Source organism: Polyodon spathula, chromosome 13 (assembly GCF_017654505.1).
Source record: "Polyodon spathula isolate WHYD16114869_AA chromosome 13, ASM1765450v1, whole genome shotgun sequence".
Lineage (NCBI taxonomy): Eukaryota > Metazoa > Chordata > Actinopteri > Acipenseriformes > Polyodontidae > Polyodon > Polyodon spathula.
The window spans coordinates 34746169-34773713 of NC_054546.1; the positions used below are offsets into that span (position 1 = coordinate 34746169).

Below are 27545 nucleotides of genomic sequence, written 5' to 3' on the forward strand. Positions count from 1 at the left end.
CAGTGTTTAATGTTTTATTGGTGAAACATTGACATTAACCGATGATCCCATTGGCAGCTACTGTACAGGGAGATTGGCACAACATTGTTGCTTTGCATTGTCTTCAATTGCAGTTCATTGTTGACATGTCTGAACAACCATCTGGTGGCCAAATGGTTGCATTACAGAGTGTCTCCTCCGCAGACCTTTTTTTCTGCACACATCATCTCCTTTGACCTCCAACTCTTGCGATGCTTCGGCAGTGTTGCACAAACTATGAATCACCTTGTAAATATTTACTAAAACCAGACTGGTTGTGTCTCAGTACAAACACACAACTAATAGCAAAGAAAATAAATGGAAGTGGCATTCCAGTTTCATTCTATTGAAGCCCCCAGGTCATAGGATACCATTTTGGATATTAGATGATATGAGTATTTTCAAAGCAATACATATATGCTTTTGGTTTTAAGAATATGTTACAGTGAATGAGTGTAATGGATCATTTGCCATTGATGAGACCACAGTCATCAACGCAGTACCTGGAAATGTAACAATGTCTCCAAAAGTGCTTAAATAATGTAGCTAAGGGTTGCTTTCAACTCTATAATGTTTTTACAAGAGAGGATGATCTTGACTCTGTAAACCTCCACTTGTGATTGGATTTCTATATCCACTCATGTTTATTTTAGTTGGATTTCTGTCAATACCTAATGTGCAATAACGCAAAACATGCATCCACTCATCCCCTCCCACAGGCTTTTTAAATAAAACCAAACAGTGCTGTATTTACTCATAAATTGCCTACTTTAGATTTCTCTTTATCACCACAGATTTAGTCGCTTGGTATTGGTGTCAGGCAGGGGAGTGTGTCTGTGGCTCAAGGCTTCTTGGGCCTGTCGGTATCCAGGGGCAGCTCAGATTCGCTGGGGTTGCTCTTCCTGTCCCGCCTGTGCTCTCCTTTGGTTCTGGTCCACGAGGGCGAGCGCAGGTATCCTCCGCGAGGGAGGGGGGGCTGGTGCAGAGCTGAAAAACACATCATGCATGTGACAACCAATGACAACCAACATACTGTATGACATTTTTTTCTAAAACAAAATAACCGCCCCACACAGTAAGTACAGCTCTTTTCCCTCACGACACTCGTTTACATCAGATACGTTTTCTCCAGGCACAGGCACAGCAATCCTCACAATATTGCGAATACACTTTTAGTTTTGAGACCATTCCCCAGAGTTCTTCACTCTCTGTGGCTTTGCAGCAAAAGGCCCAGTAATCTGGCTGAACTGGCTTTTTATACCATCCAAACATGATAACTGATTAATTAAATTTCAGGAATTTTCACTCAACCGGTTAACCTCTGCATGCTTCTAACATCACAAATCAGCTGGTCAGTCAGTCGCACAAGTCAGGCAATGCGAGATTAAGTCACCAACCGACATTACCTGATTACCTGATTGTTCTTAACTAGACTGTGATTTGCATGGTTTTGTCAGCTCCCTGAAGCCCCTCTTCAGAACCCTAGCAGCGGGCAGGCTTTTCTCCTGATCCCCTTTTGTTTGACTTGTAAGTACCAATGCCTGCTCTACTGTTACAGTTGCTTACTAAGTTTCCTCCATCACCCTTAACCCATAAAGACCTGTATAGGCACTTTTACATGTATCTTTCTAATATGGTGTAAGTGCTATGCAGCACTTGCAATGCACTATGTTGGATTTGTCTGCACTAACAAAGCCAAGTGTTGTAACAGCAACCTTCAAGGCACAGGGTTGTGACAGTGAGCTGGATTCGCACATCTAATTGACCTGGGAAATGCACACTACTGTTACATGAGACAGACTGTTACTTGAGCTTGTTAGGATTTACCCTAGAGGAATCTCAGAATATATTGGCAAAAAGCATCACCTCATACAAACTCTCACAAACAGTTAAGGATAAACACTGCGCTACTTGTACTGCCACAATGCATAATAACAGAAGGCACTTTTCAAAAATCTTCTTTATCACAATTGATTATATTTCCAAAAAAGATCACTGTTGAATTCACACTGCTAGCATCACATTAATTCATACTTAAACAGAGATTTTCAAATTGTCTAGTTTTTAAATTTAATTTAAAAATCTAGTCCTTTGTATTAGAGTCCTGTGTTCGTTCCAAGCAGCATTATTTACCTCCATCAGATTGATCACACCAGTGCAGAATTTAAAGATTCTGCTTTAAAACAGCAGATTTGAGGATTCCTGCTGCACTCTTTGTGTGTCTGTTGGAGGGGGGGATTAGTAGTGCCTGCCCTTTCCTGTCGTCCCTGATTTAGACCACTGTGACAGCTCAATCCCCTGGCTATACAAGTTTAAAACACCATCCCAGTCAGCACTACTGTCAAGTGGCTGGCTGAGGCTTAGCCTTTCTGACAGACCCTTTTATGAGTGTACATGACATGGGCCACAATGCAGGACCCAAACAGAGGAAGAGCTTCAGAACACATGGCGTGTGTGTGTGTGTGTGTGTGTGGGACGCTGCCAGCAGCAGCAAGGAGTCAAACATCCCCAATGTCAGATCATTATTATAGTTCTATTATACTTGGTTGTCCTTGGGACTCAAGTAATGAAGCTGTTTGAGTGGCGGTCCCATACAGTTCCGTACTGTCAGAAACAAAATTCATTAAAAAGTTGGATAAATGTTGCTCATTAACTTTTCCCAGTATCATTCATATTTAACCAACATTTATATCTGTCCTTTCAAGCGTGCCAGTAAGATCACTCTATGAGAAAGTACTGTGACTTTCGACTTGTAAGTACAAAAGCCTACAACTGAGATAATATCATGTTATAATATATAGTAGACCCTAGATCGAACAGTTTGTATCAGATAGAAATGACATTATATTAAAATGGGCTATGCTGTTTAATTATTCTTATTTACTATATATAATACACATTCTAATATAGGGTGCTGTGTAAGATACAAGCTGATTCTCAACGACCTCTTGTGAATACCTCTGGTGGAGTGAATATCAGTAGGCTGTATATAGCATTTTACTGTCATATACACATATTCTAGTATTACAAATGTATAGGTTATTTTGTATACCTAATAGCATCATATAAGTATCAGATTTTTTAATTTTTTTTTAAACATGGCAGTTCTTGACTTTCTACAAGCATGTGTTTTTGTTTCCACTCTGTCCATTTTTTCAAAGAGCAATGAAGAAAAGGAGGAACAGAAGTGTGGAAAACAGAGACTGCAGGCCAATTAGAGCTGGGAATCTTCTGTTGAAAAGTCAGTGCCAGTGCTGGGTCCATCTGCACCTCTGTCTGCATGTGCCTGTATATGCAGCGCACTACAGTACAGAGAATGCTACGTTTGATTTCCAGATTCCAAATGTGTTACCTTAGTATTTGCGTTGAAAGTTATGTCCGATGTTTGAATTAATGTTTCCCTTTAAAAAAATGATGTGCTTACTTTAAAAGGAACCCTGCAATGTTCATTTTTGTATCACATCTGATCCAATGTTTAGCAACCCCTCTATATCGTTTTTTAAATCCAGCCTCACAAGACAGAATTTTTCATATGCAGTACATTATGGGTTGCTGGACAGGAAAAAACAAAAGCAAACAGGAAACAGAATCTAGTTACATAAATAAAGCAGCTTTTCTCATTTAAAAAAAAAGCTTGGGCATTACATTGTTAACTGGCTTACAGTATAGTTTTAATAGTTTTAATTTTATTTTAGTAAACTACTGGGATTAAAACATATGAGTAACTAAGTCAAGTAGAGAGATTGTTCCGCTGGTGTAGTTCTCATTGAGACAAGCGGTTGTTTTTTACCCTCCCTAAAAATGCTGTCCTGAAACCAAAAACAGCTTAAACAAAAGCCTAGTCTGCACAGATTAATAGTGATTGGGTCTCCAGAAACCTTCAAGGTGGGAGGAAGCTTGTGTTTCCAACATCCCTGGGTAATTTAAGCAAACTGGGAAGCCAACTGATGCAGCAGAGCGCACAGAAGGTTAAAACAATATTGTAAGCATTGCATTTGAATCAACAATTGTACACTGCAGTTTTTAAGTTAAAAATTATAATTGCCATGAAAGAAAAATTGTTTCATGTTTAATGATGTCTGCTGAGTGGAATACTTCACATTGTTGGCTTTGATAACATAATATTTTATCTAGATGAGATGCGTGACAATGCATGTTTGTCTATTATTTTCTTTCTTGTAAAATATATTTTATAATCTGGTATGGTAAGATACAGGTTAAATAAAATTAAAAAAAAATTCTAGTGACTCAGTTGCCGTGAATCAAAATCAGACTTAGTATTTGCTTTTGGTTGATAATATTTCTAAGCCATGCAATGTATCACAATAATCTATTATATTAAAAATAGGTACAAAAAATAAAAAGTATTTATAATGCATTTGATGGGTTTCTCGATCGAAAGAGAATTGGTCATACAGGACTGCAAGCAAGAACAGAGATGGGTACATCTCTTCTGATAAGGCTTTTCAAATATAAAGCACTATCATTACTTACTTTTGCTTAGTTCTTTGTCTGTGAGTTGCATTAAAAAAAAAAAAAAAAAAAAAACATGTAGTAATACAGTTACAACTACTCCTACTTGTGAATTATTCATAACCCAGCGCTCAGGCCAACGTGGAGGAGACATTGTTGACTTTAATTTTGCAGTATTGGAAAACAGCTGTTTTTTGTAAACAAATGTTGTATTGTTTAAACTGTACAATAAGATCTGTTTGCTCATAAAAAGTCCTTTGTTATCTTTTTTTTTTTTTTTTGTTCTGTAAGCACGATTCTCGTCATTGTTATTTCATTCTTACTCATCAAGATTCCTGCTTAACCATCCAAAATCTATTGACTGCATGTAACTTTAAAAAGCTGTGAGCAAGGTGTGACTAAGCAAAGGGGCACAAGCAGCCTAGTAACTACAGTACAACGCTGAAGGAAGGCATGGCTGTATTAATATGGGTCTACTATAAAAACGAATGACCAAGAAAGTGGCCGGCATTGATCTAGTGTAATAACAGATATCATGTTTTGCTAAACCATAGGTTCCTTTTAAAATGACCTATTTCAGACCTATACAGTGAACAGATGTGCATGGCATGGACACTGTGTGGAATTATTTTATGAACAACACACATGCAAGAATGACACACAAAATGCTTGAATCCCAACAATAACCTTATTCAGAGGCGACACGGTATGGAATCAGAAATCAAGAAGAGGCCAATTAAATTTCTGGTGTGGATCTCTCAGCCAGGTGGAGGCACAGCATGCCACAGTAATTCTGTACCCTTATGAGAGCCCAGATTAAAGGGTGGTCTCCACATGCAGGCTTGGCACATAATCACCCTAGTCATTCAGCCTGTGAGGGGACGAGACTTGCAGAAGAAAGGAATGGAAACGAGCCTGGCTGCAGTATTGTTATGGCGAATAATAAATCACTGGCGAAACTGCCGCCTTGTTGCTATTCATAGGCCTGTCAAGCATCCTCAAAGTAAAATCAACATACGATTATTTATGTAGGGCTTATTTAATACTGGTATCTATCTACTGCCTAGTTTATCAGCTTCATAGATAATGTTTATAAATGTCACATGTATTGAAATCTCATTCCAGGTTTTAAAGAAGGAGACACAGATTTTGAAAGTCTGCTCTTCATAAAATGTGTGTTTTGAGGGTGTTTGTTATGAGTCGTTGGGGAGCCACAGGCAGCAGTAACAGGTCGGCTTGCCCCTTTGACACTTGCTCCTTGAATTTGCACTGCACTCTTATAATAAAAGACATCATACACACAGTGCACTGTATTACCTTATTGCAAATCCCCAGAACAAAGATTATTCTCAGCAACAACTACTATTAAACATAAAATAAATATAATTTATAATATTTGATTTATATTATGCATTTATTTAGCTTCATTGTGGTAGATCCACAGTTTTGACCATGCTTTACAGTACTTTGTGATCTACCATGGTTACCTGTAATTCACCATTATTATATGCTTTTTCTATTCGTTATTAAACATTGTTGTGGTTTAACCTTTAACCTTTAACTTTTGTTAGGGCAGCTGACTTAGACTTTTCTGACTCTTGAAGAGAACAAATTCCCCATTGCAAATGTATTGTATACATATGGCTTTCAAAGACAGACAATTGCATAATACTATCTCATACTTAAAGCAACTATAAAACATTGTTTCGCAGCACTAACTTCAGTAGGGATAAAAGCAGATAACAAGAAAGGTCTGCATGTTTTTTTTTTGCTAGTAGGAATACTTGCAGGAATACAGTACTGTACATTTTTTTCTTACATTTCTTCATATTTGTCATCTGCCATGATCCACGGCTACAGATATTTTTACACCTAGCTCATGCTTAAAAGCAAATGACCTCTTTTTAGGATCTTCCGGTTACTATAACATTGCCATAATTAATCACAATCTGGTCTGTAGACAGTAAAGCTCCCCTGTGTAAGCAGTAGTTGATGTACACAGTATCCACTGTACCTACTCATTTGAGAATGTGTATTCCCAAGCAAAAGATCTACCCTCAAATTACTTGATATGTCTTCATTTGAATGATTAATGATTTGAGTCAGGGGAATGCATTAGAAATGTAGATTTAAACTGTTTTTTTTCATCAGAAAAATTAGATTATGCCTTGGATACTTGCCAGTCTGAGGATTTTCATAAAACTAGTATGATTGTTATTTCTGTGTAATGTTCAGAACACATCCCCTGCAGTGCAGTATATATGTTCAATGTTGTTTGTTTGTACATACGTATGTTGTAGCCTAAAAATACTGATCTAATACTTATTCTCAAGAAACTAACAACATTCGATCTTAAATGCAAAACAATCAGTAAAAGCACTTTATTAATACAGTCAAATTAAACAAAATAAATTCCAAAATATGTTAGTAAGGTACTATTAATAACAAGACCAATAGAAACAAGAATACTGGGCACCCTATTGTTTAGAGAAGCAGCTGAGGGGATTGGGCTGGGATCCTGTCAGTCACAGGGTTTCGAGTGCTTCTAGATTATACAGATACTGCTGGGGAGGGTCGGAAAATACCAGATGACAGATTATGGATTGTCAGCTGCATCACGTCCAAGAATATCAAAACCAATTTTTAGGTTTGGTATGCAATAGTAATGGCATCATGACTAAGGCTTTTTTTTTTTTTTTCCACGCTAGTGACAATATAATTTCCAGTGCTGAACACGAATCTTTGAGTTTACTGGTTTATACTGGGCAGACAGATAGAAAGACGGAACTTACTTGCTGGAGATTCGTTTTGGTTTTCCTCATCAGAGTCGGCAAACACTTCAGCCAGCTCCTGATCGGACATGTCTGTGAGCTCGGTGAGGTCCAGCAGATCAAAGTGCACCTCCAGGGAGGACACGCTGCTCAGGGGCTCTGGGGAGCACAGCAACATCAACACATCAACACACTGCTCACTTCTGTGTGGTGACAATATAGCTTGACTGCTTGTGACTGATGCTCTTTGTTAGCCTACACAGGACACTTTCTGTGGGGCTCAGTTGCGGCTCGGTTACTGGTACCATGACTATATGCACATGGTCTGCGAAAAACTCATCTATTCTTACTTTTCTTTTTTCTTAGGTCTACCATATTATCATGAATATAAGCTCATGCGCCTATTATATATACAAACAAGGGTGTGCTTATGAGAAGATATATTCACATGTGCAAGAAAGTTTTGCTTCATAAAGTCGAATGAAACCTGCTGAATAATGTTGCATTAATATATTGAATTACACCACGCTTTGTAGTTTTCCATACACTTAAAGAGAAACTGACTAAAACTGAAAAATGTGGCATTTCAAAATCTAGCATGAAATACTGTACTACTATTATGGCTTCTGGTAGACTTTTGCTATATAATTTTCTAGTTTCTTTGATTACATGATGTTAAATAAAAGCTCTACATTATGTTCATGTAGTCCTTTTCTTTAAAATTCTCAATCCTATAATTCTAGAGGATGCAAAAACTTTGGCCGTAGCTATATATAATGAAATGCAGGATACACTGTAGTAAAATATATGGGACAGATTTATGGTACAATATAGAGACAGTTGTTTCTTTTTATATATTTCTGAATGTATATTGCATTATAATAATATCTTTATATAGTACCTTTCATAGTGGACCACCATCACAAAGCAAATTACAGAGGTAGGCTGTGAACTGTGCATTACATGCAGAGCCACTTACAATAGAACACTGATTTGTGTGTCAGTGAGTCAGTCAGTGACAGAGGTGGGATTTGTACTAGTGACCTTCTGGTTACAAGCCCTGGACTTTAACCACTGGACCACACTGCCTCCTACTCATAATGCTGTATACTGTAATATAGATATCCATATATTCAGCTATATATATTTTTAAATATAACTTTTTTGAAAGGATGTTATTAGAATTATAAGCGTTAACCTGGCTGAAGCGCCATCAAGATCCCCTGCTGTAGCCTCAATCTGAAATTGAAACTCATATCTGTAAATCCCTCTGAAATCTACTTGGCAAACCTCTACAGCATGGGTTTAAAAGCACTGCATGTTCCAGGATTTAATCTGGTTGTTCTGGGAAATACAGTAGAATCCTTTGAGTAAAACAGCCTTAATTCCATTTAACTAAATATAACCAAAGTAGTTTGTCAACCAAATCTGATAAAGATGTCGGTAACCATTTCTTAGTGTAAAAGACAGCATGCCTTTTGGACAATGCCATATTCAATTCAATTATAATAGTGTTACATTTGCTTCTGGTGAATTTTAATTAACAAGCCTCCCCTTGCAGAACAATAGGGTGAGCAAGATTAAATACTGGTACTTTTTTGTCACCCACACATCATTTACGGTATGTGGTTACCAAGTCTTCATTTATTTTCTTTTTTAATCCTTGAAACATTTTTTTTCAGCGTGGTTCCCGGCAATATTAACTGAAATAACGACCAAAACAAGACGCTTCTAATGAGTTCTCCATTAACAGCTTTTTGCATCATCACTGTGAGACCACATGTATTATTATACCCACATTTTAACACCTGTGTGAGCTTCCATGCTGACAATTGTATTGTGATGGACTAGTTCACTTGGTGCTCCAAATAAGATGCAATGAGCCTGATGTTTAGTCTTTTTGTATTACAGGTAAGCTCCCACAGGTGTTGAAGGTAATAATCTTACCTTTAGTCTGGCATTCATTATGAAAAAAGCCCTTGTAGGGAACTAACTAGAAGCATCTTGTCATGGTCTTTAGTACAGAAAATATAGCTTTGTACAATGTTGAGCTCAAACATTAAAACTAATTCCCAAGGAAACAAATTAAAAATCAGAAACCAAATACCATGAATGGTAAATGGGTGAGCAAAGGATTTCCTTTTGAACAGCCTTTTTATTCTACCTTTATATGTTAATTGATACCACCCAGTATCCTATACTGCAGCATGCCAAATAACACTTGAATGGCTCTAATGTAAACTAAATGCAGAAACGCTCAGCAATCCAATGACTGGCTGCACAGCATCAATACAGAGCAAAAGCTGCTCTGTGGAGGACCAAGGCAGGAGCTTATTGGCACAGGAACTGCTCATCTGCAGGCCCCCCCCCCCTTCCCCCTACTGCCCTGGATTATAATGAAAGTGTGCATACAATCACAGGAGGCATTCACACCTTCTTAATGATATATTAGCATCTCTGAATGCACAGTAATGCAACAGATAATGACTACTACTACCAGAAAATGAACACCATTTGTTAATGTTAATAAGCTAGTTACTGGCACCTAATAAACTTTGAGGTTTGAGTTGTTATAGATAGAGAGGCTGCTGGGCTGGGTTTGATGCAATGTGCAGTTAGAGTCTATATAACCATTTTCTCTGATATTGTTTTTGTTTTGTTTGGTTACAGATGAACTTCAGTGCTGGCAGATGTTTCTTCACTGCATCAGTATAGCTACTGCCACACAGCACTGGATATTTATCGGCTGCATATCCTCAGATATAATCAATCCTTTATTTAGTGTTAGCTGCCAGCCACTGGAAAAAAAACAAAAAAACAAAAAAACAAACAAACAAACTTGGAAGAGGTTCCATCGCAATAGTGCCCTAGCTGCAAGTACTGAACAGACAGCTGCTTCTTCACAAAGTTAAATATAATAGAGGTTTTCAGTGCAAACAAATCTTCTCATCACACAGAGGACAAAGCATGCCACAGTACCCTGTCAGTTGAGACTGAATAGCCCTGTCTGGGAAAACAACATCTGAGTTGATATCCCATTGATGCATGCAGCACACTCAGTGGAATTGGTCCCAGTTGGTCAAAGTGATTGCAGCTAAAAAAATAATGTCCTGACCCTGTTATGCATGTGTTATATAGGTAGCACATGTGCAGTTTTGAAATAAACATATGTTATGGCAATATGCATTTTCATTTTAAAACATGGCTACATGAGGTTAAAGATATATCTGTTTGCAAGCCATGCTTCCAGTTAGTGTCAGTCATTCCACAGCTTCTTTCCTGTGATAAACTAACCAGCTACTTCTTCTATTTACTGACATGCTTTAACCTTGTAACATGCTTTGACCCAGAAGACATTTCTAAAGTCAAATGACCCAAGAAGTTCAACTGTAACAGGTAAACTGAGAACTTTCTTTAAACTGGTGTAGCACGAGATATCATGTTTTAAAATGATAACACATGCTAGCTATAACAAACTGACCATTTGAGGCCTATGTAGCGATTGGAAGTGCTAAACAGGTAAGATTTATAGAACTATTTTCTTAGATGCAATCACTTTTATCTGAGGAGCAGAAGGTAGGTGCATTTGCAAGTTAAATCAATAAACCTTTCAAATTGCTTTATATTAGTAGTGAGTCGGGGGACAGTAGATCATTCTTGTGAGATGGCTTCATGCAGCATGAATAGTGAACAGTGAGGGCTGCTTTTATTGAAGACTTGAAAGTATTTGTAAAGTGTAAATGTTATTAAAATAATGAAAGGTTTCTAAAAATGTCTTTGGTTCATGTAAATATTGACATATCTTGTTATTATTATAACAGTATTAATAACAGGCTAATGGTGTGTATAGCATCCTTTATAACACATTTAGAGATTGTTTATTGACTGTTTATTGCAATCTATAATGTTACCAAAAAACCTTTGGATAAACAAGAAATAAGTTGTCCACTTACGCCTTCTTTCTGCCACCTGCAATAGCCCAGAGTTGGGAAAGTGGATCCCGTCCTCCTCTTCTCCTAAAGGAATGTGGGATACGTCTGTTTTCAGGTCACCCGAGCCAGAAGGTTTCAGTAGGTTTAGAGCTTCTTTGTTCAGTTCTAGCAATACAATAAAATCATTTATAACATGAAATACTGGAAATATAGCTACACCTTAGTGCTCACTTAAGTGTGCCTACTTATACTGAGATAAGAACATTAGGCTAAAGTGAACACTTACATTAAAGACTAAAGGCATTACTGAGGCCTGAAAAACAATGAAAAGGTACAGTATTGTGACCTTATTTTTCCCTGGTGAGCTATTTAGAGCAGTGAACAAATGAAGGGATCTTATACTAGCACAATATCATGCATAATGTGTTCTCAAAGTGGTCTAATGGCAAATGAACCAAATTGGAATAATTTGAAACAAACGGAGAACAGCATATCGCCAGTATAGAATAAACATTATTATAGTGACATTAAATAATATTTAAATAACAATGTATATGTTTTTCGCTGAATTGATTTAGGTGTATAAGTGACGACTATTTACTGCATAATGATATTGTTTCACTAAATACTTTTGTATATGTGATTTACCCATATTAAAAGTTTTCCATGGTAAATGTGCACTGTCAACTTACAATTTACCATGCCTTCCCTTTAAATTTACCATCACTCTATAACCCAGAATGACTCAAACTGCTCGCCAGTCTTATTTCTAACCCCGCCTTTATAAAAGAAAATTCAATACAACTAAAAGCATGCATTTTCTATAATCCTTTTAAAAGAGTCATTATGACATTACACAACAGTTAAAATTGTTTGAAGGAAAGCTCTTTTTAATATCCTCGAACCTCAGCAATTATTTTATTTATCAACTACTATTCTGCATTCACATACAAAATAAAATAAACTAAAAATCCAGTCTAATACAAATAAATAAGTGAAAAAAGGAACCAGATGAAGCAGTCAGCGATTACAAATATATCAGTTCATATGAACATGGGTGTGCACTAGTCTATTCGTTCAAAAGTGCATGGAATTAATACCAGGAATTTATAAAATACAACAAAACATCACTTACTCTCAGACAACAAACCAAAAAAATGACTGGTAAAGCCCTTTTCCAGACAGAATTAACATACTAAAAAAATAGAATAATTACTGGACAGATTAGATAGCATTCTGTCACTTTAGGACCTCAGCAGCATGCACTTAAAATTGAAAACACTGTTCATGGGAGCTGTAGTAATCCCTCTACATTGAACCCAAAGATGGAACGGCTCTGTCATGAAAGTAAGGCCTTCTCAAGAAGCCAAGTAATTAATATCGTTCACAGCCAGTACTGCTTGAAATGCAAACCACGCCAATTTGGGTGAGCAGCCACTGTACTCTGAGGCAGTATGCCAGCTGATGACTGCTGGCAAGGCAAACACAGACAAAACAGAATGGGATCTGACTGCAGTGAAAATATGTGGTTAGAATCTCACATTCCCAAAGCCAGGTTCAGATGTTCTGTTCAGTCTTTCTGAGGTAATGCATACGCATAACAAATGATACATTTCATTTTGGGCAGCTGTGCATTCCTAATAATTTCATCTGGGTGGTGAAACTGTCCCCACCCCTTCTTTCCTGTCAATAACCAACCAGTTTCTTCCCCTTGTTGATTGGCACGCTTTCGTCCAGTAACATGCTTTGACCCAGTAGACACTGTTGAGGTGAAATGACCCAGGAAGTGTAGTACCTGAGTATAAGGTATATAAACTGAAAGCATCATTGAAGTAGTACCAGATATCATGTTTTAAAATGAAAGTGCATGTGTGCTATAACTTGTGTATCTTGCAAAACTGCATGAAATCATGATCTTAGATACTATTACTTTAACTGCAGTAAGAGAAACTAAAAGAAGGAAACTGAAGAAAATGAACAAATTAGAAAAATAAATAAAACGTATTCAGCACATTCTGCAGCTGAACTTTTTTGGTATAGTTTGGATAAAAAGGCGTCACAATACTATATAGTCCACAGCGACAGCAGCCTGCTGGCCAGAATGTCTAATCTGGTTAAAGTCCAACCCAGTGCAGGAGATTTTAATCTCAAAAGGGAAAAAACACTTTTCATATGACAGCAAAATTACAGGGTGCACCTAGTGTACATGGAGACAACAGCCTTCACTTGACTCTGTTTAGGATTGTGACCCTTAAGAAAACGTATCTCCTTTTAGTTTAAATATATCTCATACTTCGAGGCAAACTCCTCTCTCTCTTCAAAATCAGGCGCTTGCTCTGAAATAATAAATACAGCTTCTGTTATGTTAGACATATACATTTTTCATATGGGATGTTAGTGTTTTCTACTGCTGAGTGAGTGCAACCCTTTATTATTTAGAACAAAAAGGCTTATATCCAGATTCATTTCAGAGTAAATTCCCGTTTCTAGGGAAAACAAAGCTAATGAATGGAAAACATTAACTGCCAACCATCCACCATATGTTTTTTCCTGATCAAAAGCAGAAATTGGCAACCATTGCAACATATAATTAGGGAGAATAGGGCTACTGTGTTTTCAACCCGAGGCTATAGACCAGCATTTGTATTCAGGAAGATACACTTTTTTTTAAAGATTATCATACAGTGCCATGCTTTGTGTGATGAGTTAAAGACATGCACTGGTGAAGCATAGTACTCTGAATCCTGTGCAACACTATTTTTATCTAGCATTTTTTGCTGGAGTAGTTAGTAAACATGAAAAATAATGATAATACATAAATAGAATATTTAATAATCAAACTTTTTAAAAAGGTGATATGAAGCTGGGACAGAAAGACACTGATTCCTGGTGGTACATCTCCCTTCCGACTTGTGAGTGCACTAAGTAATGGGAACAGAATACTCTGGACTACTTGACCTGACACTTCGTTCCGAGGGTTAAAAGGAAGTCGGTCATGTAGAAAAGAGACGGAGCTTCGGTACACTAACTCATTGACCCGGAAGGTAAATAATGTGGCAGCCGCGGATTACAGGAGCGGCTGCAATCGTTTACCAATGGGTACAAATAGGGGTCTGTGGCAAAGCGTAAGCCTTGCACAATGGAATATGTAGTTTATTGTATGTCTTTTTGTTAATTGTTAATATTGATTTAATTGTTTAGCTGCTGTGGCGCTCCGCTGGGGACGATTACCGGTCTGCGTGGAGCAGCAGCTGAAAGCAGTCAGCTGTTCCAGCAGGCGGGTGGGCGTGTCTCAACAGAGCGTCAAGATAAAAACATGGCGATCGCTGTGATCGGGGCTGCTGCAAGGCCTGCCGTTTTCACGGCACCTTTTGAGTTATAGTTTGGGGTATTGTGTTTTATTTTGCACTTTTTGTACGGTTTTCTGTATCTGTCCTCTGTGCGTTACCATCGCTGGTAACGTCACATGACCGCCTTTATTTTACTTTCACTTTGTTTGTTGTTAATAAATCCTGCGCGCCTGTGCCGGCGTTTCAACACCAACCTCAGTCTCTCTGTATGCTTGAACAGCGGCTACCCACGCGTGTGACCCGAGGAAGACCCTGTCACATATGGTGTCGGAAGTGGATTCCGCTGCATCCTGCCGAAGCAAGGCTAGATGGCTACAGAGAGACAGGAGGAGCAAACCCCTGAAATTTTTTGGGGGGGACAAGGGCAGACCGCAGGTAACCCTGAGGGGCTGCTGAAGGAGAGGGATGGAGCCGCTGTCCTTAAAGGCACTGGGAAGGAGCCGAGACATCCCGCCCGAACGCCAGAGAGGCCGAGGAGGGTCCGTTCCCGAGAGCTGCAGAAGGAGGAGTTCCGGTCCTGGAAGCTGGCGAGGGAGGAGGAGAGACTGCCTGCCCGGACGCCAGCGGGAGGAACTGCCTGCCGAGAATCAGCGAAGGAGGACCTGTCGTTTGTGGGGGATCGTCACAGAAGTAGGCACAATCTGGAGAGGAGCCCACTTGAAGGGACACTTGGTTTAGGGGATAATAATTGTGGGTGTATTGTTGTTAATTATTGGTAATTAGTGGTTTATGTGTGTATGACTGAGCTCTAAGGCTTGTGTTTTTTTTTGTTTTGCGCTGTTTTTGTCGAATGGACCCCTAATGGGAATTTCTCATTCTGAGGGCGGTGACATACTATATTCCTGAATCAATTATAGGTTGTATTTAGACATGTTCCTTTTTAATTGTTTAGCTGCTGTAGCTCCGCTGGGGACGATTGTCTGTATAAGCAGCAGCTGAAAGCAATCAGCTGTTCCAGCAGGCAGGTGGGCGTGTCTCAACAGAGCGTCAAGATAAAAGCATGGCGATCGCTGTGATCGGGGCTGCTGCAAGGCCTGCCGTTTTCACGGCACCTTTTGAGTTATAGTTTGGGGTATTGTGTTTTATTTTGCACTTTTTGTACGGTTTTCTGTATTTGTCCTCTGTGCGTTACCATCGCTGGTAACGTCACATGACCGCCTTTATTTTACTTTCGTTTTCTGTTTTTGTTAATAAAACCTGCGCGCCTGTGCCGGCGTTTCAACACCAACCTTGTCTCTCTGTATGCTTGAACAGCGGCTACCCACGCGTGTGACCCGAGGAAGACCCTGTCACAGGGTCGAAGAGAAGTATCTGTTCCTAAGCTTTGGTTACGAGAAATAAAGCAGTAAGACCCGTACAGTATTGTGATAAAGTATCGTGAGTGTTTAGCTAGACGGCTAACACGTTTCGGAGCTGACACTAAGGGCCAGCACAAAACCCGGAACAGCACTACACTATTGTCTGCATTTGTACATTGTAGGATGGATACTTGCGCTTATTGTTTTGGACTGCAAACCCGTTATTATTTATCCCCTGCACTACACATTGCTGTGTATTGCCAGGGATCGTTGTTTGGTCACCAGACCTGCATTGTATAACGAAAGTACTTTTCTAACTGGATTACAAATCTCTGTCTGTTCTGCAACTGTACACAATCAACCACTTTGCCACAGAAGCCATTTTATTTAATTACAGTTATGTATGACTGAGAGGCTAATTGAGACTGACAACCCAGGACCATAACATACAGCTATTTATATATGTTTATAATGATTATTAGTGGACTATAGCCCACTTCAGTACAGTTTAAACTACTATATTCCTGAATCAATTATAGGTTGTATTTAGACTGTTCCTTTTTAAAGGTGTACTGTAGCATATCATGGTATAAGCAGAGTAAAGCATGGTAAAAGCATATTGTCACAGATATGTATGGTAAAGCACAAAAATGATAGTAAATACAACTGAAACTGTGGCATATTTGAACATAAAAATATTGATATATGCAGTATATATGTTGTAAATTAAGGAACAATGCACATTATTATTTTGCTTATGTGTTGGTGTGTTTGGAGGGTTTCCTCCTATGTCGAGAAACTTAATTCAATAGGACCATACAGTGCTGCTGTATTTTTTATTTGAATCTGCCTAATATAGCAGTATAACCTTTTCCTAAGGGCACTTGATTTAAGGAAGGATTTTTGTTATGTTCAGAGATTGATGAGCAATGGACCTCTTTCTAAGAATTTCTGCTCTGCTGTCTCTGTACAAGCCTGCATTTTACAGGAGTAAAATGAATCTCTTTCTTTTCCTACAATAGAGGTCCCTGCATGCCTCACTTGGTAAAAGCACGGCCGTGCGGAGTGCATGGTGAGTCATACAGTGAGGAGAGCGCTGTACAAAGTCACCTGTCTGCTGGGGATTCGAAAGGCAGCGCTGCATTGGTTCTTGCGCTCTTGTGGGTTAAGGAAGCGAAACTGACAGGTGCTGTTTCTCCTCATCACACTACAGTACCCTACTAGCCATCTGGTGAGAGCAGACATCTGTAGGGCTGGCCTCTGTCCTTCAGAGGCTGGTAGGTCACTAGCATCAGCTCTCTATTATTATTCAGTTATGTATACTGCACAAAAGCATTATCTGAAATTTCATCTATACTAGTAGTTTGAACAAGAAAAAACATGTTCATACCAAACCAATACACTATGCTGTGGTTTCAGGACCACAGTTCAATATTTGATCCAAATCCACAATGTTGCTGACAATATTATAATGCATATTGGTTCTGCTAGGATTGTTCCTGGTTTACTTTAGTAGTATTAGGTAGAATTCTGCACACCAAAGTTTTATAGCCCACAAGCCCTTCTTGAAAGCATGACAAAGGCAGATCACTTTCTCACTGGCTGCATCCTGCCTGTTCTAAGTACTGAATTAGTCATAGGCATTAGCACAGGCTAGCCTATATTCAAAGCTGTGGTTACATTTATCAAGAGCTGCTGTGAGCCATATGGTCACGGGCAAGTCGAGCCAAAGATACAAACTTGTTTGCTACAGTATGAACTTCTCACTGTTAAATATTATAGACAAAGCAGTTACAAACACCTTTGTAAATATGTTGTCCCTTACATGCCTCATGTTTTTTGACCTCCCTGTAATAAACTGTATAAAAACTGCACCTTTCTCTTGCAAGTCAATCTAAATAGGCATGGCACTAGATCTGATTGACTTTAGGAAATATGATATGCACTACATGTAAGAATTTTGAGACCTCTCATGTGACAGTGTTGTATGGTAGCATGACGTTCTATGAACATGTCAGTGGTGTATGACAGCATTGCGTTCGATGAACATGTCAGTGGTGTATGATAGCATGGTGTTCCATGAACATGTCATATGGAGGATATTGAAATACCTCTCAGCACGTAAAGAGGCCGACACATCAGGGTTTTAAGACTTCAAAGCTGAATGATTTGCATTCTGTGTGCCGCTCTCTTTCAAGAAGGAAGCAAACCCCTCATTAGAGGAGACAATTAGTTTCAGGGATGACAGTTAGGCTTGTGTTCAGCGTTAATAATTCATAATTATTGAATAGCTCATGAATATCCTGGGAATCCACTTTTAAACATAAAAAATAATTACATTTTATATAAACAGTTTTTATGGCAAAATTATATCTCTGAAATATATCTGTGGCAGGCTGGCAAGTGGATAGAGGCCCAGAGCCAGTCTGTAGTTCAAAAAAATAACTATTTCATTATAAATAAACACAAAAATGAAAGGGCACAACGGCCAAAATAAAGGGATTTAAACACAAATAAAGCAAGACAAAAAGCAAAAATAACAATTTCCAGGCTGGGCAATGCCTTCACTGGATTCAAGCTCCCTCTTCCCAAATGAGAAGCAGAGGCCTCCTTTTATGTCAGGTGGCTGGGCGCTGATTGATCGTTAATTAACCTAATCAATTAATCAACCCCAGCCACCTGAACATAATAAACCCAGGCAGGTAGGGGAAATTAACCCCATCCCTGTCAATTTAAAAAGGGCAGAGCTTTGCTCTGCCACACACCTCCCCCCATGTACAACCTACACCGGCCGCAATCGGGCAACCCCAGGCGATGCGAAGCAGCAGGCAACCCCAGGCGATCCAAATGAGTCATCCCTGAGCGGAGCGGGCATGGCATCCCTGGGCGGTGCAAGGCAGGCATCCTTGGACGGTGCAAGGCAGGCATCCTTGGGCCATAGCTCCTCCCCTCTGGGCTCTGAGAGCGGCGGCTCCTCCCTCTCTGGCTCTGGGAGAGACGACGGCTCCTCCTCCCTCTCTGGCTCTGGGAGCAACTGCAGCTCCTCCTCCCTCTTTGGCTCTCAGGAAGGCTGCTCATCCCTCTCTGGCTCTCGGGAAGGTGGCTCACCCCTCTCTGGCTCTCGGGAAGGCGGCTCACCCCTCTCTGGCTCTCGGGAAGGCGGCTCACCCCTCTCTGGCTCTCGGGAAGGCGGCTCACCCCTCTCTGGCTCTCGGGAAGGCGGCTCACCCCTCTCTGGCTCTCCGGACAGCATCTTCACCCTCTTTGTTGGAGTGACTGGGGCATCTGCCATGTCTACCGCCAGGTAATTAACCACCATGAGGGAAACCTCTGGGAAGGACACCGGGTGGTGTTCCTCCTCCCACTGTTCCCACCTCTCCCCATCTCGACGCCACAGCGTGTTGATCACTATTGGGGAGATCGTGGATGAGGTCTGCCTCAGGGTGCATCAACCAGTCCCAGATCTCCTGGGACGGTGGTGAAGGTGGTGGTGCTGGAAGTAGTGGGGTGGCCCCTGATGTCCGGGGTGAACACTGCACCTCTTCCTGGGCCTGGTTGTAGGGGCATCCTACCCAGTTGTGGCTGTCCTCCTCACACCGGCCACACCAGTTTGCCGGTGGCACATCTGGGCAGGACCGCCAATGATGGTCCTCCTTCCCGCACCAGGAACACCAGGGGAAGAGGCTGGCCAGGTCCTCCAGCGGTGGCTGCAGCAGCTTACATTTCTTCAGCTGCTGCTTGTCCTGCCTTTGCCGCTGTCTGCTCTTCTTTCCCATGTTTAAAAAAAAAAAAAAAATTATCCCAAAAATTCCAAAAAAAAAAAAAAAAAAATACTGCTCTGAGCCTCTAGGTGGCGCTATCCCACTTCTGACACCAAATGTGGCAGGCTGGCAAGTGGATAGAGGCCCAGAGACAGTCTGCAGTTCAAAAAAATAACTATTTTATTATAAATAAACACAAAAATGAAAGGGCACAAGGGCCAAAATAAAGGGATTTAAACACAAATAAAGCAAGACAAAAAGCAAAAATAACAATTTCCAGGCTGGGCAATGCCTTCACTGGATTCAAACTTTCAAACATACAAAACAAAACACCAACCTGCTTCCTCAGCTCCCTCTTCCCAAATGAGAAGCAGAGGCCTCCTTTTATGTCAGGTGGCTGGGCGCTGATTGATCGTTAATTAACCTAATCAACTAATCAACCCCAGCCACCTGAACATAATAAACCCAGGCAGGTAGGGGAAATTAACCCCATCCCTGCCAATTTAAAAAGGGCAGAGCTTTGCTCTGCCACAAATAGTTTATATAAAAATAAGTTCAGTATATAAATTCTAAATAAGATTCCCGTTAATAACGGTTTAATATCGTGTCCATAGCACACAATTTTATATAAAGTTTTACATACAATTCACATCCATTAAATACTAATAGATGAATTAAGATGTTCTTTGGTAAAAATCAGGATTGGTAAGGTCTGACCAATGGTCACTATGATATAATAATAATAATAATAATAATAATAATAATAATAATAATAATAATAATAATAATAATAATAATAATAATAATTTTATATAGTGCCTTTCATAGTGGACCACCATCACAAAGCGCTTTACAAGATACGAGACTAGGGTGTGTGAACTATGCATCAGCTGCAGAGTTACTTACAACAACGTCTCACCTGAAAGATGGAGCACAAGGAGGTTAATTGAGTCAGTGGCTGAACCAGGTACCTACTGGTTACAAGCCTGTTTCTTTAACCACTTGACAAACTACATTCAAACTACACAAATAAACAAATAAATGACACTTATTTGCGGTTACCACGCAGACATGCAGACCAATCTTAAAAAATGTTTTCAATCGGTTTAAAAAATGACTACTCACTCAGGGCAGCTTTCATTTTCATCTGACTCAGATGAAGAATTTATCTCTCCTTCTGGCTGTCGTCCTTCTACAAATAATCCACCAGAAAAACTTTCAAAGAAATCCGCCCGTCCTGTTTCTTGTCCATTTGACAATGCGGCCTGCTTCAACCTCTGCTTATACAGCTGTGCCCGCTGCCATTCCTCTTCGCCACTCTAAACATGTTAGACCTCAGGGTGATTCTCCAGCTGAACTTTTTTTACAAAGATTGGCCCATCGACAAACTCAGAAAGCTCTTTTCAAAAAAGGATTGCCCATTGAAGCAGGGAGCGATCGGGCTGCTTTATTTGTTTCATATTGCAAATCCATATCGTCTGAGCCTGTCTTTCCTCCTCAGAAGTCTAAGAGATCCAAACTAGGCAGTTCACCCTCCACCCCTGCTACATTGCAATCTTCTCTCACTTCTCATTTCAGCAGATACAACTCCTCAGTTTTCAATTTCATCTGATCCTTCCTCAATTTTGCGTTATCAGATTTTTAACAATATCAAGCAACTCATTCATCCTCTTTCCACCACAATTTCTACAGTATCTGATCGCCTGGATGCACTTGATAACAGAATCACTCGATTGGAACCAGCAGCTTCCTCTTTCATCTCCTCATCAGCCTCAATCTGTCCCCCCCTGCTCATGACAACGCTCTTTTTTTAGGAATCGTGCATCTGCAGTTTCTCCTATTCATTCTTCAGCTCCACCTGCTTTTACAACAAGCAAAGATTCTCATGGAAGACCCATCAAATATTCCAGCGACAGTCAGCTGTGCAATATTTTCAATTCCTCATTCTGAATTTTTTAACAGCTGTGCAGTTTCTATGGTGATGCTCATTCACATGCCATCTGCCCGCTCTCATCTAAATGACAGCCCCATCCAGCTGAAGCACTCCTAGAACTCAAGTCTCTCTTGTTGGCTTCTCAGATGTCTGGCCTCCAGAAATCAAAAGTATTCCTCCTCATCTTAAATTCACAGCCTTACTTGAAGTATTCCCTATTGTCATTGTAGCCCATCTTTGGAGCCAATGTTCGCAGAAAAAAAAAATCAATCTCTTGTGATTATCTATCTATTGTTCATATTATTAATAAAATCAACCAGTCCTTCCTCAGCAGTGGACTCTTAAATTCACTCTTCTCTCCTCGATATTATTCCACTAAACAAAGTATTGCTAGTATTCCCGGAATGGGCACCATCTCACCACAAGGACCATAGGTTTCCTCCCACAAAGGCAGGGTTTTTCTTCTCTGCCAAGTGGTTTTACTTTATATATATATATATATATATATATATATATATATATATATATATATATATATATATATATATATATATAATAATTTTCTCTCTTCTTTGCATTGGTGGTGCAGTCGTGGGGAGCCGGGGGGGTCCTCTTTTGGGGGCAATGAAGTTCACTTCCCGACCTTAGAGGCCAACTACGTCGTATCGCCCTCAAAGAGGAAGGTTCCTGCTGGCCAGAGGGAACCTCCGGCCAAATTACTTTAACCTCTTACGCCGCCCTGTCCCGTGGGCGGAACGTGGTAATGCAATTACAAATTATATATCATAGATAATCTATATTATTATTACAAAACAATAAGAGCAAAAAAAGCTGACTCAATATCAAAACAACCATTTCACCACTGAGATATCCCCTTCGCAATGTGTCTAGTACCTCATGGCTCAAAAACAACTCTGATTGTGCGTTTCGGTGCTTTGGCCTTACAACGATCTGTTGATGGTGAAATCTCCCTGATTACTTTGTAGGGGAGGTCATAAGCTGTCCAATCATACCTTGACTTTGTTTGTAGCCTAATCCATTGAAGAGTAATCGATGTGTGTATGTAAACACAGTCACATGTATTGCAAGGAGAACGCAGCTTCAGGCACTGCGGACCAAGGTTTCCAACCATTTCCTGAGCATTTTTCAAATCGTAAAATTTGTAAATTGAACGAAATGTCAAGCAGTGTTCCAAAACATCGCCAAAAAAGTCGAGTTTTTAGAAGTTTTGGAGGAGATGGATAGGCGTGAAAGTGACGTTGAAAATGATCAGCTTTCTGGGTTGGCGAGCACTGACTCAGTGCCTGAAGCAGCATTTGAAGAAGGATTGGATCCTCCTCAGCCAGGATTTGTAAGTATAATGGATCCATACCACATTTATTATTATTATTATTACACCGTGTAACAATTTTTTTTTTTTTGTTCCTGGGTAGTAAGTGTTATTTCCTAATTGCTTATGCCTCAAAGGTATAGAAAATGGCTATTATTCCCCACAAACTTTGCTTTTGTGACCAGGACAGTGATATTTTGAAATGTACCTATTTTCCAGAACATTCCAGATAGATTCAGTGCTGAGTAAACTTGAAGTAACTTCTAGAACTTTCTAGAACTTTCCAGTAATATAAATAGCAGTATAAATACAGGGGGCTTAAGCCCACCAGTTTAGTTCCAGCTGCCTAAATGGATACATATCTGTTTTTTTCTGAGATGGCATCAAGAGGCTGCAATGGTGGCATTCCTGATGGGTCTCCAAGGCGGTTTTACCAAGTTTCCCTGCTATCTTTGCCTTTGGGACAGCAGGGACACCAAGGCGCACTACCACAGGCAGGACTGGCCACAGCAGACTGAGTTCTCTGTGGGGAGGAACAACATTAAGTGGGAGCCACTGGTGGACCCCCGGAAGGTGCTGATACCACCACTGCACATCAAATTGGGCCTTATGAAACAATTTGTCAGAGCTCTAGATAAGGAGTCGACAGCCTTCAAGTACCTTCAAGACTTCTTCCCTAAGCTGTCTGAGGCAAAGGTCAAAGCTGGTGTCTTCGTCGGACCACAGATAAAGAAGATCCTGGAGTGCAATGAATTCCCCAAGAAGCTCACTAGTAAGGAGAAAGCGGCTTGGAACAGCTTTGTCGCAGTGGTTCGGGGCTTCCTGGGCAATCACAAGGCCGAAAACTATGCGGAGCTGGTTGAGACTCTGGTGAAGAACTACGGCACAATGTGGCTGTAGGATGTCCCTCAAAGTCCATATCCTTGATGCTCATCTTGATAAATTCAAGGAGAACATGGAAGCGTACTCGGAGGAGCAAGGTGAGCGCTTCCACCAGGATAAACTAGACTTTGAACGCCTCTATCAAGGACATTATAACGAGAACATGATGGGAGACTACATTTGGGTGCTGATTCGTGAAAGTGATTTACAGTATAATCGTAAATCCCGAAAAACTACTCACTTCTAAATCTTTTGTAGTCATTTTTGTATTACTTTAGTATAAATACATGTTAATTTGGATTCATATGTTGTTTTTTTCTGACTTTATGTGAACGAAAAGGCACAAATTCGCTCGTTTTCTCATTGGAAATAGGTAAATTTCAAAATATCACTGTCCTGGTCACAAAAGCAAAGTTTGTGGGGAATAATAGCCATTTTCTATACTTTTGAGGCATAAGCAATTAGGAAATAACACTTACTACCCAGGAACAAAAATTGTGCTACATAGTGTTATTATTATTATTATTATTATTATTATTATTATTATTATTATTATTATTATTATTATTATAACATTGAGCATTTAGGGATGTAAATAGTTCATTTGTTCAAAGATTTACACAATGTTAATTTTTAGAGAGGTTTGGAGAGATTCAGGGACCCTTGGGCCTAACTCTTTTCATGTGCCACAAGTTGAAAAAATGACTATAGAATATAAACAAATAAAAGCATTTGTTTTTTTTTTATGTATTTTTTTCTGGATATCTCCCTCCAGTGTGGTACTGAGTTAAACTTTTATCATATCTGTTGGGTGATTTTTTTTTTTAATCTATACTGTCTGTTAACTATGCTATGGTTCTTTTATTGGGTGACTTTAATATCCACATGGACATTGATACTGATTCTAATGGTCCAGAATTTTTTAAGCTATTGGAGTCTCTAAATTCTGTACAGAATGTTGGAGGTCCTACTCATAATCGTGGGCATACTTTAGATCTAGTGATTTCTTGTGGTTTGGATGTTCAAAATATAATAACTTCTGACCTTTCTGTTTCAGATCATCCTGCAATTCATTTTGAAGAAAATTACTAAAGCATGTTTTTCATCATTTGAGAAATATAGCTAAACTTCATTCTATTACTTCTGTATCTGATGCTGAGAGGCTAATACATGTTTCATTGATAATCGACTATTGTGATGCACTTTTTTGGTGGGGGATTCCAAAGTATTTGGTGTCTCACTTGTAGCTTATTCAAAATGCTGCTGCATGAATTCTAACTAAAACCAGAAAAGGTGAGCATGTTCAACACCTGTCTTGGCCTCCTTACACTGGCTTCCTGTGCAGTTTCAAATTGATTTTAAGATTCTATTTTTAACTTATAAAGCCCTTAATGGATTAGCACACAGTTATTTACAAGAGCTGTTGATTCCATACATTCCTAAGAGGAATCTTAGATCTCAGGATGCAAGGCTCTTCCAAGGGTAAATACTAATAGTATGGGAGGATGACTCTAGGACATTATGGATCGTTCTACCTTTTTTTGTCGAGAAGCTAGGAGTCTTGCTGTTTTTAAGTCAAGATTCAAGACTTATTTATACACACAGGCCTTTTTATTATTATTATTATTTTTTTTTTTTTAATATGGTTGGAAATGTATTTACTTTTATTTGAAGTAGTCTTGATGTTATCTTTTTATGCTATTTAAATGTTTTATTATGCTGTGTGTATTATGTTTTCTGTAAAGCACCTTGGGGTCTATGACATAAGGTGCTATATAAATTAAATAAATAAATAGATAAAATGATTTTACCTGGTGTCTAATACTGTAGTCCATATTTCAAAGACAGTAGTTATGTGCATACAGTAAGCATTTAACAATTAGTTTAGTATTAGAAGCTTGTGTTAAAAGAAAACTCAGCATTTAAAACAAACAAACAAACAAACAAACAAAAAAAACGAGTTATTCCTGCTGCTTCTAAAGAAAATTGCTCAGACTGCACCTCAGTTTTGGAACATACAGCATTTCAACTTTTAAATTAAAATATTTCTACAAGTACCTACTTCACCCCTTTCTGTTCATGAATCTGTCTGACTTTACTCACCTGGGGTACCCGCCCCTCCTTGAGCCTCCATCCAGTCAACCTGAGTCAGCTCGGCAGCTTGCTAAGGCAACAGCATCAGAAAGAGAGGCGAGGGAGGCTGCTCTCACAGGAAGAGCATTCCTGCAACAACAGAACGCTGGGCATTGCACCAGCATAAATACATAGCCATACAAGCAGAGATTACTGTGTGAATTGGAGAGCCACACTGCACTGTAAGCAATGCATTGGAAATGAGCACAGGAGGGAGACTGCAGAGAGAGAGAGAGAGAGAGAAAGAGAGAGAGAGAGAGAGAGAGAGAGAGAGAATGAATGTGAGACACACTGGCAGACAGCCCAGGCAGAAGGAGGGAGGGGAAAGAGGGAGGGGAGAGGAGGAGGAGGAGGAGGAGGAGGGGTTGGGGCTGGAATACGTGTTAACTGTATCTACTCTGAAGCTTTGGCAATTAATATACAGTAATGTAATAGATCAACATCATTAAAGGGATAATAACCAAAATAGCTTATTTAATCTTGTGAGCATAACAGCATTTCCACAACAAACCCCACCCTAGCCTTAAACTCACATTATATGCTGCAGATAGGAATCTATGTAGGGTGAAATGGGTTCTGTTACATGTAAATGTACAGGAAGTCAATGGGAGAGGAAATCAAGTACAATAGTACTGTAGGTTGGGTTCACCTGAGTCAAGGTGAAAATTAAATCTGGAAAACAAAATGTACACCAGAAATACAGTCCTACTATCTATGAGCAATGTTATAACACAATTCAATCATACTCCATTGCATTAAAAATCATAAAAAAGCATGTTCATTTAACATGTATAACATACATAATTATATATATTACAAACTTGTTTTGAGTTGAAAATGAATTAAAATTAAAAAGCAAATTCAACGTACAGCTTTTTAACTAAATAAAAAAACAGCATATTCCCAGCACCATTCTAAAGCTCACCTGAAGCACAAAGGAAGGAGTTTATGCCTTAGTGATGATACATTTATACCTATGCTCATCCCTTCTGTATGATGTTACACCTTTTGTTGTAAGTTCACTGATGCTTTCACGTTGAATCATTTAGTCTTATTTAAATACACCTAGAAAGCATTTACATGTGTTTTTAAATAAAGCTTTGACAGGATTCTGCTAACTCTCAGATCCAAGTTCTCTCTGTTCTACTGTATTTTTCTCTCTGCTTTATAAAAAATTCATGAGAGATAAACAGAGCATGAGATTAGGGGTCACCAACTCCTCTGTCTGTGTGATTTTTAGTTAAAGTTAGGAAGAGCAGGGGAAGCAAACCCATGTCGCAATGCTTTAGAATTTCGAATCCTGAGGCCTCACATCTAGGGTCGTTACAGCCTCCTTCTATTTGTGATCAGCACTCTGATTCCTTTATCACTCCTGCAATTGTACCACAAAGGCAGGTATTATGGACTGTACACATGTTGTATGCCCTTAAAACTTGATGTTCCAGTTTCAATACAGTGGCACTGCAATGATAATGCAACAGTGGCTTTGTTCTAAAGGGCAGGTGACAGCATAATGGCAGCTACAATGGTACTGAGGCATTACGATTACACTTTGTAATATTTTCATAATACATGTAGTTGTTTAGAAGTATTCCATAGCTAACTGATTATGTGGAGAGTTGTGTCAAGTCTGGAAGTGTATTTTAAACATTTGATGTAGAAAG

At 39.3% G+C, this 27545-nt stretch overlaps 1 protein-coding gene across 1 annotated transcript; it reads right to left on the reverse strand.

Moving 5' to 3' along the window:
• Nucleotides 1-26117, reverse strand: LOC121325724 (dysbindin domain-containing protein 1-like). Its single transcript, XM_041268615.1, has 4 exons — nucleotides 25852-26117; nucleotides 11216-11359; nucleotides 7284-7421; nucleotides 1-1005 (listed from the first exon to the last, which is right to left on the reverse strand). The coding sequence occupies exons 1-4, from the start codon at nucleotides 25880-25882 to the stop codon at nucleotides 860-862; spliced, it is 459 nt and encodes a 152-aa protein (XP_041124549.1). The 5' UTR covers nucleotides 25883-26117; the 3' UTR covers nucleotides 1-859.
• Nucleotides 26118-27545: the final 1428 nt, after the last annotated feature.

What these genes read in the sequence shown, in the direction of transcription:
- LOC121325724 (XM_041268615.1), bottom strand. Translation starts at nt 25,882, where the DNA reads ATGGAGGCTCAAGGAGGGGCGGGTACCCCAG. An exon ending in AGGAGGGGCGGGTACCCCAG is followed by an intron (nt 11,360 to 25,851) that starts GTGAGTAAAGTC and finishes TTGTATTGCTAG; the next exon opens with AACTGAACAAAGAAGCTCTA. An exon ending in GCAGGTGGCAGAAAGAAGGC is followed by an intron (nt 7,422 to 11,215) that starts GTAAGTGGACAA and finishes TGTGCTCCCCAG; the next exon opens with AGCCCCTGAGCAGCGTGTCC.